Source organism: Fringilla coelebs, assembly GCF_963513975.1.
Source record: "Fringilla coelebs genome assembly, chromosome: 2".
Classification (NCBI taxonomy): domain Eukaryota; kingdom Metazoa; phylum Chordata; class Aves; order Passeriformes; family Fringillidae; genus Fringilla; species Fringilla coelebs.
Genome location: NC_140029.1, coordinates 75,022,197 through 75,038,918, shown reverse-complemented (window position 1 = coordinate 75,038,918; position 16,722 = coordinate 75,022,197). Strand labels below are relative to the sequence as shown.

Sequence of the window (16,722 nt, the reverse complement as noted above, 5' to 3'; positions counted from 1 at the left end):
CTCTTCAGCTTAACTGCTTCATATGCCATTCACTCCCTCCTTCCTCATCCACAATTTTACACAGCAAACAGCTTTGCCTTTCCTGCCCAGAGCTCCATTCCAATTAGCTGTGGACTGCAGGGAAAGAGCACTGCAGCTACATCAATATAAAATGGTGTAAGAGAAGGGAGAACCAGGCCCTCTGTCTTTAAAAGCTCAACACTGGTCTTTAGGATTTGCATGGGCAGTATCTTCCCACGTAATCCTCTTCACTGTAATTCAGAACAGTAAAGCAAACACTGCAGAGGTAGTAGCTGAGATTGGCCATTGTTTTGTTAATATATGCACACAGTGCTAGCCACTGTTATTAACTCAATGCACAATCTTTATTCTGCTATTTTAAAAGAGGCAATAGCTGCAGTCTGCAATAAAAATATGTTTCACAAAACACTTTTCACTGTAAAAAACAAAGAAAACTCTACGGATAGTAGAGGAAGCATCACAGGCTACAACTTTTCTAGAATCACACACCAGTTTCCCTGATCATAGTAACTCTTTTGAACCCTCACACAATCCAGGGATCTGCACACTCCTTCCAGTTCCCCTTCACAGAACACATGGTAATAGCGGTGGAACACAGGGCTGAGTTCTTGCAATTCTTTGGAACCACCTGGAACCGACATTGTATCAACACTTTCCTCCTTCTTTTTAGTACCACCTTTCAGGTGCCAGGGAACCAGCAAATCTTGAGAGTGAAAGGAGGTTCTGTTAGTGTGAACAGGCAGTCTGAAATCTGCTACTGCCTTGGCATCACAGCTTTCATCCTTGAAGTCGTTAAGGAGTTGGTCAGACCATGCTGAGTCTTGGCTGCTGTTATCAGGCCCTTGGTCACTAAGTGGTCTCTGGGCTCTGCCAGTATTCATTTCCTTGTCTTTGTTTTTACTATCATTCTTTTCCTTAAGGTATTTAGACTTCTGGTTTTTGTATTCTTGTTCCATTGCCCAAACATAAATCAGTGCTGTTCCACCAGGTCTTAGAAGCCGAGCTAGTTCCCGGATAGTAGCTAGTCTCCGCTCCTGGAAAGACAAAGCAAAAGTGTGAAGCTGCAATATAAACAGGAAATCAGGAGAATGGAATGGCAGCAGTTTCTCCTTACCCAAGATACAACAAAAGTTGAAAAGAAGGTGTTTTTTGCCACTATTTATTTTCATTCACTGTGTGCAAGCCAAGACATTTTCCTAAACACAATTTCTTCATCAAGACATCATTCATGTCAAGCACTGGAATAGGCTGTCCAGGGCAGTAGTGCATTCACCATCCCTGGAAATATTTAAAGTATATGTAGATGTGGCACTCAGGGACATGGTTTAGTGGTGAATTTGGCAGTGCTGGGTTAACAGTGGGACTTGATGATCTTAAAGGTCTTTTCCAGCCTCAATGATTCTACTATTCTTTTTCCATTTGAAAATAGTTCTGTGCTGGGCAGGATTTCTTGGACATACCAGCCCAACTGGAAAAGACAGACACCTTTTCAAGAAGGTAATTCAGTATTTAAAATTCCAGATTTAAATCTACCACACCTGATGATGCACATCATCAGTTTGCAGCTGAAGGGGTCAGACTTACAGCTTAAACACAGGTCCTCTGATGACACAAACGAAGATATGTCAGCCTTGTCCAAAACAGAGTTCCTTCTACTTTTTTTTTTTTTTTTTTACTGGATTTGGAAACATTCACTGCATTTATGGTATGGAAAGGTCCATGAGGCCCCTCTAAGATGGTCTAGAAACTTGTTACCATGGCACAGTTTCTGCAGGAGAACCTTACCCAGCCCAGAGATACAGCAGTCTGGTGAGCAGTCTCCCTTTTGTTTGGAGATGGACAACCAATGCACAGATTAAAAAAACCCAAAATCACAAGATCTGCCCAAGAGCCCAATATCTGACCCAAGAAACGATAGATGTCTTGACTCCCAAAGCAGAGCCCCCTTCTCCAGTGTCATTAATTACAAGCACACAAAAATGAAACCCAAACAAAGGACCAAAGCTTCAGGGGGAGCAAGGGCATCTGAGAAGCAGGAGGAGAATGTGAACAGAAAGTCTAAGAAGCAGCAGTAGCGCAACAGCTTAACACTGGTCTGACAACTGCTTACAGCAAATGCAAACCTTGGATTTCTTCTCATTTTGCTCTTGCCTTTGCTTGTATTGCAGTATTAGCAGCTCTGCACAGCAACCCAACAGTACAGTGGAGAAAAGAGAAGAGTGACTTACTGCTGTTGAGAAGTGGTGGATTACAGCAATAGAGATGCAGGCGTCGCAAGAACCGCTGCGGATTGGCACTGACAGGGCATCACAGACAAACGCCTGGAAATGTTTCTCTCCACAAATATCCACCAGGTTTTTGCTGCGATCACAGCCAACCTAGAAAGGAAAATCCTTCATTAAGCTTTTCATGAGAGGATAATTATACGACTGGAATATGATTTTCATTTGATGCTTACAGTAATAGAGTCATCACAATCTCCTACTGAGGGAACACAGTTTAAAATCAAAACAAGAGCAAATGTGAGAAAATAGTCTTAAAAGGAGTATATAGTTCCCAGGTACAGACAAAAAGAAAACAACCCTGACGTGGACTTAAAACAAAGATGAAAGACTGGATATTAGACAGCTCATTATAGCACCCTCATTTTGAACCAGCTTAAGACAGACCAGGTTTCAACCTAACTTTATTTCAAAATTCAGTCAAGGTGTCTTGAAATGAGCAAAAAGAGATGTGACCTAACCTCAGTATTTTCTTTTCATTTTAACTGCCATTTTTAACTTGACAGCAGTTGAAGCACCCAAATAGTTAACTCACAAAAGCTGATCTACAAGTGTAAACAATTATCCAGTGACTTTGGTGGTATCACTAAAGTATGGCATACAGCTTCACTCACCACCCAGGTTTTGTCATTTCAGTGTGAGGAAGTGCTCAGATAGCTTTCTCTTACCCCTCATTATCATGATCCACAAAAAATTTAAGCTCAACATAATTTTACAAGGTTCTGTACAGTCCAGTGAGGTGACCCCCTAGAAACATTTCTGAATACCTAATAAAACATTAATTTTTTTTCCCTTTTAAACCCAGCGGTCAGCCCACTACACCTGCCCAGTTTCCACATCAAAGGCAGTAAGACAAAACTTGCCATCTTTGAAAAATTAGCATCTAGAAGTGTTTTTTACATGATTGCATAAAAAAAATAAATCTAAATTGATCAAGACACCTTCTGAAAGAAATAGTGAGGTATGTGCCACCCTTGTTTTCATGTCTGCCATGCATACTGAATACGCAAACCAAAGCCCTGCAACCAGCTTGTATACCCAACTCTGCATGTATGAGAATAATACATTTATTTGTTTTCAATAACTAGCAACAAGCAGATAGCAGAGAACAGGTTCAGAATCCTAAATAATTACTGTTGACAGTGTTTATTGCATTTGACACCGAAAGAATACTAAACCATCTTTGACGCAGGAAGAATAGCAAACAACTCACCCTGCTTAATCAACCCAGAAGAGACAACAGTACCACTAAAATTAAAAACCTCTTTTGCGATGATTAATGAAAATATATTTATTTTCCATGATAATTTTTCATTTTATCTGTTCAAGTCCTTTTATCTTTCAGCCTACCACCACAGTTTTGAAGAAAACCAGAATTCTGTTCCAGTCGTATTTCCTGAAAGCTTACCAGTGAGCTGCCTTCTACTCAGGTCCCTGACTTTTGATCCAAAGTAAATGAAACAGTTGTGAAAATGCCAATCTGACAATACAAGATATTCCTCCACAAAAAACTATGAATATGTACATATTATCCTGCCAATTAGCAATAAACAGACCTGAAAAGATCAATCCTAACATTGCTTTCTTCACACTCATTCCTTGATCTCTCGCATTTACTGAAGCACTGAGTGAATTGTGTTGTTTATGAATTAAAAAAAGGAAACCCTTGCTTACTTGAATGCAAACAAATCCCCATCATTTCACACTGGCATCCAACTGAAGTGTCTTTAACTTACTCTGACAAGTTGCATGTTAGTGATTGCACACCTCATTACTGGTAACTTTAACTACTTCTGCAATTAAGACATTGGCTGGCAGTACCTAATAATAAAACTTGAAGGACCAAATTCACTGTTGGCAGAAGGAGGAAGAAGAAAACTTGGAGCTTCCACTGATGGCAAGCTTTCCCAGAAAGAATTGCTTTGGACCTCCACATCTAGAGTGAAAATGGGCTGGATAATGGAACACAATCTCCCGTTCCCAAAATGACCTTGAAAAGGACTACAATGTATGTTGATGAAATCCAACAAAATGAGAATGAGAACAAAGGCATGACAGCCAGATTGCAAAGTCCTCATTTGCATCTAAATTATAGCAAATATTATGAGGTCAGGTTTGCTTGTATTGACATACTTTCTAAAGCAAATGTACATCCAAAGCAAACAGATGCTGTTTCACAGTGAAAATGGAGACCTTGAAACAGAACACAAAGCTGCTCTAAAATAGCTATACTAGGCTAAAACTCTACATGGTTTTAAATGTAAACAGGACAATAGGTGCTATGCATATATGCATAAATGGTGAGCACAAAGAATCACCACAGATGCCTGGCATTGAAACTAAGTAACTTCAGCATCTTTGCTAGAGTTATTTCTAGGTGGTATTTCAAAATAATTATAATCACTGCATTCCTGCATTTTCTGACTTACAAGAAACATGCATTCATTAAAAACCAAAATACATTTGTTTCAGTCACTTAAAAAAACAATAAGGTAGCAAAAAGCCACCTTAAATTAGTCTATCTGTGGTTTTTATGAGTACAGAAAACATTTAAAGCAAGGGGCAGAGATCCCAAACTCAACTTTTCCGAATTCCATTACTGATTTTTAAATTTTAACGCATGAAGAAGCTTTGATTTGATGAAATTTCATCTACAGAAGAGTTCAAAGGACTGTTTTAACTGAGAACAGGTTTTTCTCTCTCTAATTAAATATATAATCAAAACATTTAAAATTAATCTCAAGATATAGCTGGAAAGCTTTAAATTTTGCCAGTTCATATCTCTATTTTCAATGCTCAGGACAGGATATTTACTGTCTTTGCTGGCACCTCTTCCAGAAGGGTGGAGAAAGGCAGATGAATTACTATTAGTCCAGCATCCAAACCCAGAAGAATCTAGTACATCTCTTGGTGATTCAAGCTATATGTATGTGCTTTTAGGCTTTCTATTTCTTATTATCTATGATTCTTCTCAATTATTTCTTATACCTCAGCTTTCCAAATCAAATTCCTTGCTCAAACTCCACAATTTCTCATATATATCTCAAATAGCATGGCTGATTATTCAGGTGAGTCTACTTCAGCAAGTCCACCTCTCAGCAAGTCATTCCACACCTTTCAATATTCCCATAAAGGAGACTGGCTTCTCAGGCTTCTCAGATTTTGCTCCAGACATCGATTTCCACATCCCTGCCTTTTGGGAAGTACCTCCAGCCGTGTCTTCACCACTTTTTGTGATGTAAACAATGGCTCACAGGAGCTCAAGAGTGGCCACTGACAGTTACTGTGACTGAAATCCACTTGGAGTTCAGGCACTGATTTTCAGTGTATAAGGATAAATATTAACTGCATCCAACTCTTACCTGAAGACAGGAAATCTGTATTAGCATGGAAGCCTGTAAGTCTGTAACTAGAACTCCAACAAACACAAAACTTAGTAAAGGGGGAAGGTATGTCATCATTCTGGCATACCACACCCTGTCTGGGCACAGTGCATAATGCAAACCTTTAGACAATCAAAAAAAAAGGCAAAGATAAAGGAGGAGAAAGGAGGGAGAAACAAATAAAATGCCTGTGACTTGTCAGCAACTCTGTAATGACTTCCTGGAAATGGATAACATAGGCCTTTATGCCATCCTGCCCCTTCATGTTCCCATGCACCTTCACCTCCACCTTTACAGCAAGGAGTAGATAAAGTAGATTTTTTAAAATCTCTTCAATGCAGTGGTTTGGTATAGATCACTGGGGGAAAAAGACACTAATAAATAGCTTGCTTTGTAGTTATGCTGCAAATCTGCAAAACATAAACCCTCTTGCATGCTGAAAAAAAAGATAAGACAGGTTGAGGTTACCCACCACTATGTGTTTTCTTTCTATGTTACCTCATTATAACTAACTCAGCCTGGTAGACTTAGTTCATGTAAGTATCTGGGAACCTGATTTAGTCAGCATATAACAGAGCGATGAACAAAACGATATCTAATTCTGAAATCCAGCCACCGAATGGAATTATGTCGCTCTCCAGAGACACGCCTCAGCTATAACTAACAGCATGAGAAGCTCAAAAACCAAATTACATTCCAGCAAACAACTCATCTGAGTCAGGCTTTCAGCATTCCTTTCATGTAGTGTTTTGTTTTTCCATTGCAGGTAGTCAGGGTATCTCTGAAAGCAAAGTGCTGTGCCTAAGATCTGGAGTTCATTTCTCAGTGACAAACCAACAGAATCAAGTTTAGCAATTCAGCTTTCATGCTAGTTTTGTGCTGCTCTTGCCCAGTTCCTTCTGAGCTCTCTTCCCAGATCTCTCACTCATTTAATGACTCTTATTCACTGAGAGAAAAGAGCAGGAAAGGTTCATCTTTCTCACCCTTCAATTGCTAAGATACAGTGAACTTACTCCAGGTATACATTTACTCCTGCTTTTACCCACTACTAAAAAGTCCTTGGGAGAAGAATCTATTCCCAATCTGTACAAACCCAGTGCAGCTAAAAGCCACCCAACTTTATGCAACTATACCACAGAAAATATTCACTCTCTTTCCTCCCCACACCCTGGAAAAATCAGATTTTTATATAGTTCTAGTCGATCTCAGTTTGGGACAGTAATGCAGAAAACAGAGGTGCACATCTCAGAGCAAAAGTCTTGTGAAATATAAACTGTGTTACCAATCACCTCTGAATGACACACACAACAGAAATAGGAATATCTGCATTAAAGCAGATCATTCCAGCTCCTCTATTGGCACATTTTTTTGCTATCATCAGTACTCTGTCAAGCAGAGTAATTTCTTTATACAAAAACAAAACATATCTACCCTATGGCATTTTCAGTTATTTGCCACTGAGTTTCCCACCAATTTATCAGTTCCATTAAAAATGTAAACCACAAATTTGAAAGGCTTCAATGACTTTTCATTCACGCTGCAGCCCTGTGAGGATTTTGAATGTTCTGGAGAGACTTACACATCACCACACCTACCTGAACACTGGAAACAAGGAGACAAAGCTAAAGTGCACAGAAATTAATGAGATCACTGCAATACCATCAATGAAACCCTTGTGGTAATCAGGGGAATGGCTAAGGCTGAAACACATTGTTCTATAAAAAGAAAAGTTCTGCTTACAGAAATTAGTATTAAGCTTGAAAGGACCTAAATAAAATCTGTTAAAATTATTCTCCCAAATGAGATTGGGTGAGGAGAGAATTGTGGAAAAACAACACTGAAACCATGTCTCCTTTTTTGCTGTCATTTAAACAATAAAAAGTGGGCAAGACAGAAAAAGTAATCTGAAACTGTTAAATTCAAGATTTCTCCAGCCTTTGTGCTAGCTACATCAAACATGGATTCCATCTCCAGCTGATGCATCCTTAATCTGAATTTGTTTGTCATGGAATTGCTGCTCTCTCACTGTGTCAGAATGATGCAGCCATTATAGCAGTGTCACTTTTGCTGAGCGCAGATGGACTCGTGCATTTCATTGTCACACAGGATACTCAAGTAGACAAGGCCATATTTAATCATCCAGGGAAACTGAAGCAACTACAATAGCACAGGCCACAGTGGAGATGTTTTCAGACAGTACCTGAAGAGCAAAACATCAAGAGAGCTACCTTAGCTGTGATCTACCATTAGCACTGCTGCTTAAAGCATAAAAGCATATTGCTTGCCTTCAGGAAAAGCTTGCCTCAGGTTTTCAGTACTTCTGAGTCAAAACACCCCAAGCTGCAGAGCTGTGCCTACAGTGCCTTACCCAACCCCCACACAACTCCTAATTTCACAGCACTGCTTTATTGCTTCTTTCCCAACAGGACCTGGGCTAAGAGCTCCATTACACTTGCACAAAAAAGAGACTCAGAATTTACAAAGTTTATGCCTGGATTTTATGCTTCCAGCTAAACAGGAGAAAATGAGGAAGAAAACTGATGCCCTGCATCTAGAGTCAATTCCTTTTATCCCAACAAGACAGTTAAAACATAAAACATTCTGTACTCCCTCACCCTCAGCTCCATGACTAAACCATGGTAGATGGAACAGCACTTGAGATACCTTGTCAAAAGTTTAAAAACACCTGTAAACACAATATACACAGGGTTTTCTTTAACCACACTTTGGCTGCTACAGAAGAAAAAAATCTGGTAGAAAAAAGTAGTCAAATCCATCCTCCTGAGGCTCTGTGCTGACTTGTAGATGAAAACAACCAAATGCAAAGTCTAGAGTCCATCTCCATCTAAGAACCACTAGCTGTCATCACTGGAAAATAAAATGTCAGGGGAGGCCAACTGAATGAAGCAATTCCCAGATTCTATTTTTCAACTGCTTCTTTAATAGTTTTCTCCCTTTCATTGTTATTTTTCAAGTTTTTTATTTCTCCTGGCAACACATATGAAATTAGGTAACTCCTAAAGTAACAGAGGAGAGGAGCTGACTTTCCTTTTACTGCAGCCAATATGTGAGCTTTCCTTTCCTTAGCTGGTTAACTGTGGGCTCCAGAAAACAGACTGATGCTGGCAATTTCTGAATACAGTATCTTGCATTAATTCCACTTTAAAAGTCTACCACAAATGTCCACAACTGCTATTTACCAGATCCATTCTAGGACCAGTCGACCCTCATGATACTCTGATAAATGTTTCTCCTCTCTAGTTACACTTGCTGATTGTTCTTACAGCAGCCAGGACTGAAAGACAAAAAGACTGAAATATACTGAAATTAATAACTGGGCTTCAACAGTTAGGCATGAAGATGCCTACTTATTAATTGGTTGATGTTGCTCTAGCCCATAAGAATGGTAAGGGAGATAATTTACTAACACAAACAGCATTGTAAATAACAACTTATCTTTTTTAGCTGAATATAAATAACAGGACAGACTCCTGAAAAAGACAAACAACTCCAAGTTTTATTATCAATGATGAATGCCTTGCCCTACATAGAAGTTTTCAAGTCTGATGGATTTCAGAGTGTTACACAGTACAAACATGTGAAAGAATCAGACAATCCTGCAACAGGAGAGAGCAGATACCATAACACGCACTTCTCTGAGATTTCTCTTGGGTTAAAACAATGGCAAGGTTGACTCTTTTTTATTTCCCCCAAAAAGGTCTTTTAAATAACTGCAATGAAAGCTATCTTTTGGTTCATATTTGTACATACTTCATCTCTCCCTGACAGAAAGGGAGAGATGTAAAACTGGACTAAGTACAGACTGTGAGACAGTGAAAGAGAAAATGAGCAAGAATTATGTCAGAACTGGCTAAAAGTGAAGAAAAGGGAGTGAAAAGCCAGAAATCTGTACCAAAGTTGAGATCTCCCTGTGAATTTTATGTTGGCATATTTACTGGGCCTGTGCAAAGAGCCAGAGGTAGAACAGCCAAACATGACATCATTCACAAATGAGACATGTCACCAGGCCACAGGCAACTGAAGAGGTCATGAAAAATAGCAGTGCCCATGGAGATTTCACCCACTCACCAAAGAAATGAAAATTTCATTGGAAGCATTCAAATTGCCCAACCCTTTAATCAATTTATTCAACACCAATGACAAGAAAGGCCAAACCATCCATTACAATTTTTCAATGCCCTGCATCCATTACTATTTTTCTTAACATAGTTTGAATTACAAAGCAGAAATGGCTTTGAAAAAAAGAAAAAGGTAAAGCACATAATGAATACAGGTGGAAACTTAAGACAATTGGTGCTTGATCTTGGATCAGGAAATAGCTTTGTTCTCAGCATTCTTCCAATGCCAGCCTGAACCTCCAGCAAGTGCACGACAGAATAAACACCAGAACCAGTGAAAACAAATGACAGGAGCTACTACTTACCATGTACAAATCCTCATTGATGCCGAGGTACTTCCCATTGCCACAACCAATATCAGCCACTATTGACCCTGCTGGCAGGGACCGGAGAAACTCTACAATTCGGGGCCACGGGCTATGCCTGGTACTGCTGAAGTGCGTGGCAATCTCTTCATACACCTTGTGTACATATTCTTGCTCCAGCTTTGAGGCCTCCATCTCATTCTGGGGAAATGAAGGTTGCGCTGGTCTCTGCTGTCCTTTCTGGCTGTCACAGACAGATGGGTAAACTACATACAGCAACAGATACAAATTATCAATTTTAAGCAATTCCTCACTGATCAAGCATATTTAGTAAAATTAAATTAAAAGTGAAATATTAAAATGCAAAAAATGCTTCTATCCTTCTTTATCTTTTAAAAACTGAAACACAGGTCAAACTACAGAAGTGTTTGACGACCTGAAAATAAGTAACCAGCCCACATGTACCAGAGGCTGTTTGCAGTGATCATTAATCTGCTATGTTAATGATGTTTATGTTCTCAAAACTGAGACAGTGCCCCCAATGCCAAAGACCACGACATCATTACAATTTAGCCTCTGAAATTCTGTTTTAAGGGCATAAATGGACTTCAGTTCCATGTAATCATTGAGCCACCTGTCTATTATTAATTCTACTGTCCTAAGGCACTTCACATGGCCCTGCCACAGCAGATATGACTACTTCTCCTTCTCTAATGTACATATTTTCTCAAAATTAGATGCCCCCTCAAAAAAAAAAAAAACAAAATAAAAATTGAGGAAAAAACTTGAAGAATAGTAGTTATTTCTGTTTTGTTACATTATTAAGCACTTGAAATGCCAACGACACACAAGACTCCAGATTACTTGCCTAGATCTGGAGCAAGCCAAATGCTTTCCTGTGTAGAGAAACTCCAGCAACCACATGAATGCAACCAATTCAAGCCATACACTATGGTACAAAGCATCCAGGAATAGCTATGACAACTGCCAAAGCTACCCAAAGGAATCAAATTATTTTTTCAAAGCAAAAAAGCTACCTATGGGTGATAAACAGGAATTTTGACTTGAAGCTTGCCTCAAGACACTTACTGCAATTGCAAGGGCTTCTCCTCACTTTCCTGAATGTAAATGATGTCCTTGTTTCCCTTCGATTTAACGTTAAATCTCCAACATCAGCAGTGATTGTTCTAACTTTTTGTTCAAGTTCTGATGCTTGAACAACATCATATTTTCTGGGTGTGATCCTAAAATGAAGCAGCACAAAATAAAGGAATAATTCAATTTGCATCAGAAAAAAAACACAATCCATGTTACAATCCATCCTTTGTAAGAAGGCAATCCCTACACTAATAGAAATATGATTACAACATCCTATTTAACATATTTCTGCCTCTCAGTTTTCAACTTATTCAATTTCAGAGAGAAAAGAGATGACACATAAACTAATGACATGAAGTGTTGTTTAATTGCATGTAATTACGTTTCCCTTTTCTCCCTCCATTTTCTTCCATAAAATTTGATTGGTTATTTGTCTAGTACTTTTTTATAAATATTTTTAAAAATATATTTATTTTTGTCCTGGTTTTCGCTGGGATAGAGTTAATTTTCTTCTAAGCATCTGTGCTAACAGCAGCAGCGCTGTTTTGGATTTAGTCCAAGAATAATGTTGGTGACACACTGATATTGCAGTTGTTTCTCAGTAATGCTTACTCTAAGTGAGGACTTTTCAGTTTCCCATGCTCTGCCAGTGAGGAGGGGCACGAAAACCTGGGAGAGAGCATAGCCAGGACAGCTGACCCAAACTGGCCAGAGGGATATTTCATAACAGAGAGCATCCTGCTCAGTGTATGAACTGGGGGATGGGCTGGGCATCAGTCACTGGGTGGTGAATAACTGCAGTGTGCACCACTTGTCTCTCCTGGGTTTTGTTCCTCTCTCTCATTTCCTTTAATTACTATTACGAGGACTTCCCAATGTCAAAAATAAAATGTTGCACTCCCTCTTGTTTGGCACAGAGTGGTTTTACTATTGCAGTGCCACGAATATAGTTTTGCCAACTTATACAACCAAATATGAAAAACATCACTAATGAAATTCATCAGAAAAGTCAGAATTTCACTTTCACCTATGAGTCAAAACAAGAATACCTCTTTTGTCCTCCTTGATGACACTGCATAAGCTTATTTCTAAACCATGTGTTTTCCTTTTACAGAGAAGTGAACAAAAATGCTTTTCCTGTGCATTTTGTTAATGGGGTCAAAACGAAGTCTCCAATTCCTTGGCATCCAAGCATACACACTGAAAACATGTCCAGATTAATTTCAAAACTGACACTTGTGCTCTTATAATTTGACTTCTGAGGTGTAGATAAAAAGCCTCACAATTGTTATTAAATATATTTTGACATTATGTATGCAAGTGAATTCGTTACAACTTCTTGCTGGATTATTTTAATTTTGATTACAATACGACGTTCCAGCGGCATCATGCAAAGCTTACTCCAACTGAGTATCTTGACCCACTACTGCTTTTAAAAACATATAGAAGAAATATATTTAGGAAACGTGGACAAGAACCAGCATGGGAACCATTTGTACATGATCTAGGTTCTTAATTTTCCACGTAGTTTATTCATTGCTTCTTGAAAGACAACCATCACTTGAAGGTACAAGGGAGATAAGTAATAATCTCATTCCACATTTTAATAGACAGATACACTATTCCAACTCCAATGGCTCCTGGCCACTACTCTAAGTGCCTAGCATGTATCTTTCTGCCTCCTGGGAGTGTGGCTGCCCAGGGCTCATTTGGAAGGAGCAGTAGCCCTGGAGAAGGCTGAGGCCTCAGAAAGGGCGAGCCCTCCTTTCCCTGGGAGCTGTGTTTAAATGGAGGCTGTCCCCCTGGCCCTTGATCCAGTTACAGCCTCATATGCATGCCCAGCTCTGTCTGTGCACAGCCACTACCCTAACCCTGGGCTGGTGTTCCAAACTGGCCTCAGCACAGCCCATGGAGCTGCCTGATGCCTGGGGTTGGGGATTGCCCACCAGCTTCCCTGGCCAGCAATGTCACTGACACAGAAACTGCACTGTGTTCTCAGAGCTGTACATGACCTTTCCAAAAGACAGCTGACGGTATTAGACAGGACAGCATAAGGAGCTTACAATGCTGGTATCTGTATTCAGTCCTGCATATCAAACAACAAGGGAGTTCACTGCCCTGGGCTTCTATACTGAGGCACATCAGAAGTACCAAGTGCTTTTTACAACTTTTTAAAATTTAACGAGGGAATATACAGATGGTATTAGAACTCTCTAAAATTAACAATGTAAAGGTTCTCAGGAATTTCATATTCACCTGTTTTCATATACATATTAACCAGCAAAATTAAAAGGCAGAAAATTTTCTGCCAATAAAAGGATTTGGTGTTTAATTGACACAGAATGTAATTAGTATCTCCAATTGACTGCTGAATCAGTGATAGCTTGGGTCAAACAAAGGAAGAAATGCTTACTACGGGCATTTTTGTCCAACACAGGGTTGCCATACGCTCCTGAAATGCATTACTGTCACACTCAGAGCTCAGCAAGGTTTTAGCCTTTTTGCCAATTTCAGCACTCCAATTTTAAGTATTTCCCAGTGGTGCATGATTTAAAAAGCACGTATTTAAATTCTACAATAAGCACAGCCCCAGGACATATTTCAAGAAATACCCTTAGCAGCATCCCAAAACTATGCTCAATTCAGTCTTACCAGTTGCTAAAGTGCCCCTAAAGCAGCTGAGAACAGCTCCAGAAGACTCCCCTCTGCCACCCTCAGGCTCCCAGTGCAGGGGAAGTCAGTCTTTTAAACTCCCAAGGCCCTCTCTCAAGTCTTTGGCATATGTAATCCAATGGGAAAAGTTGTGGGCTGAAAAGCAAGAAAGGGAATGGTGACACTAATTGCACTACAATCAATTCTTTGCCAGCTCAGAGTCATTGAGAACTTTCACAGTGCAGATGTGAGAGTGATTTCCGACTGAAACTTCACTTACGACAGCAGCAGGAAACTACACCTCAGGGACTGGCACTTAGCTCCCTAAATCCCCAAGTTTTTCAATTTAACCTAAGCAGCATCTGAGCAGAGGAGTGAATTTGGATATTCATTATAAAACTTGACTTGATTTCTTTCAGGCAATTTTAAACACAGAATGTCTTTTAAAAAGCAAACAAACAACAACATTTATTATTCCTCTGTTATCAGCAATGCAAGGACTCTTACACATACCCATGTGTCCACAGGTATCTGGATTCTCCAGTCATCACCAATAAACTGCATCGGGGCAACATAATTGCCACTGTATGGCCATCAGGGTGTTTGAAATCCATCACAATCTAAAAAGAAACAAAACCAGTTACCATGAAGGAGCATGACTTATAGAGTTTCATATACAAGACAGGTATTCTCAAGTACTAGCTTTGTTTGTTTCTCTAATGCGTTCAACTGAATATGAAACAGCTACATATTTCCTAAGAATGCAAAAGCCTCCACGTTCCCTGTCCTAAAACTCCCTCCCTTTCAGCATGATGTTCAAATCTCAGGCAGTCACAAATATACGTATATAGAGATAACTAAAATTAGACATTAATTTCTTTTCACAATAAACACTTTGTAAGAACAGTAGCACTGTTCAATCTCTGTGTACCTGTGAGGCAGGAAAGACTGCTATCCAACAACTAAAGGCAGCTGCATGAGAGGATTTGCTGTATCTCAAGCATCTGAAAGTTATGTACCTGGAGTAAGGCCATCAGCTACTGTCTTTTTGTGATGTCTACACAGAGAGACAAGTTTCTCCACAGGGTTATTCATCCTAGTGTAAAAGGTAGAGCTAAGTGATGTGGAATGACCCCATGCACTCTGGAATTGCCCATCCGCTCACAGTGGATGAGCTGAGACAATTAGCTCAGTAGATACACAGCATGCAGATAAGCAGTATTAGGTGAGAGAAATAATTTCCAACCTGCCCACATTCTTGGGGATTTGAAGCACAACAAGCACATCCCAAGATCCTGCCTAACACGCCAACTACCAGACCATCCTTTTATTATCTGTCATCTGGCTTCCAGCCATGGCAATATACTGAGGTAACACTTTCAGCTTTATTCCAATTTCACAGCCCAGATGGCAGTGGTACATTTTGCTTCTGATTGGGCTAGGAATGTTATCCTTTTACATTTCCCAAATGAGAGAAACTCTTGCTGTGGAAAATAAGGAGCAGGTCATTTAAGCAAGCCAAATGAGTTACAGAAGACTTACTGAAAAGGAAAAGTGGTCAAAACCTATTCAAGTCAGCAGTTCCTGGTACACTGGAGAATTAGCACCATGAAAATGCTGCCATCTGATTTGTAACCTATTAAGTATGCAATTTAAAAGCAGACTTACTCCAGTATGCCAGATTGAAACAAATTAGGCAGTTCTCCTTCTGCGTACAGATGCGTTTCACAAAGAAAAGCAGTGGTGCAACAATCAGTCATTCAGCACAAAAACCCAGCATGACAGAGACTGAATAAGCAAGACTCTTAAACACTACATATTGTCACTAACAACAATTACTATTTAATGTTGTGCACACTGAAGCAAAGCACAGTGGCATTCACATTCTTAGGAAAAAAATTATTTATGCTCTACTACCACTCAGACAGAGTGACACAGCTTCTCCTGTTGGGCTATCTAAGGGAAAAAGTGATAAGGGTGACAAACAGTGGGGTTAAAAGGGGTAGAGAGATATCAGGGAAGAGTAATAAAGCATAACTATAAGCTCTGATTAATGATCATGAAACATTTCAATAGCTGCACAGATATGAATGGCAGCCACTTGCCACTGTACTCCTTCCTTTGGACTTTGCAATTTCTTCTAGAAAACCTCAAGAAGCATGGGGTGAGAAAGGAGAAAATATAGTGGACTTTACAAATCTGATGGGGATGCTGTCCAGTAAAGCACAATAGCAACAAGTCTCTGCAAAAAGATGCAGCTATCTGGCAAGGCAAACAAATCACAAGATAACTAATCAGGACCAGCAAGAAGAAAAGAAAGAAAAAGCATGAAAAGAGAAGAAATAGGGAATGAAGTGGTAGGATGAAATGGGTGAGATGATGCCTCAGTCTGTCTTATGCCTCTCTGGCTCACTGCTGCTGGGGACAGGAGTGAGGGGACAAGATATAGTCCAGGTTCTTCAGCAGTATGGCATAATAAACTGAACACAAGAATGTCTAGATTCCTTCCTGGAAGGAATGCCATTACCCCACTGGTCCTCCTTCTGAGTCAGTAGTAACTACAAAGCTCTAATCTTGAAGATGATATTAAAAAACTGTACTTGATCCATGAATCAATGAGGACACCTTTAATGGGTCCCCTGCATTTCCACTTCCCATCTCCCTCCAGGGCCCAAGGGGACCTTGTTCCCTTTCACTTCAGCATGCCAGGCTGGTAACTCCAAATGAAGTAGTGGGAAACAACAGTATCTCCAGCTCCCTGCCTTCTCTGCTGTTTTACCTCATTCATCTCCAGTTCCTTTTCCCCCACCATCTGTGTGGCCCCAGAGTCTCTTTACAGGAG

General features: G+C 39.8%; 1 protein-coding gene across 4 annotated transcripts in view; it reads right to left on the bottom strand.

Moving 5' to 3' along the window:
- Positions 1–251: 251 nt before the first annotated feature.
- Positions 252–16,722, bottom strand: part of ALKBH8 (alkB homolog 8, tRNA methyltransferase) — a 43,378-nt gene continuing 26,907 nt past the window's right edge. For 3 of the 4 annotated variants that reach the window (XM_084227008.1, XM_084227009.1, XM_084227010.1), the window contains exons 10-14: positions 14,394–14,500; positions 11,220–11,374; positions 10,131–10,396; positions 2,250–2,399; positions 252–1,055 (exon numbers count right to left, since the gene is read on the bottom strand). In XM_084227008.1, the coding sequence (XP_084083134.1) occupies positions 486–1,055; positions 2,250–2,399; positions 10,131–10,396; positions 11,220–11,374; positions 14,394–14,500 (1,248 nt within the window). In that variant the 3' untranslated portion in view covers positions 252–485. The remainder of the gene's footprint in view (positions 1,056–2,249; positions 2,400–10,130; positions 10,397–11,219; positions 11,375–14,393; positions 14,501–16,722) is intronic. The other variant, XM_084227011.1, reaches the window with a different exon arrangement.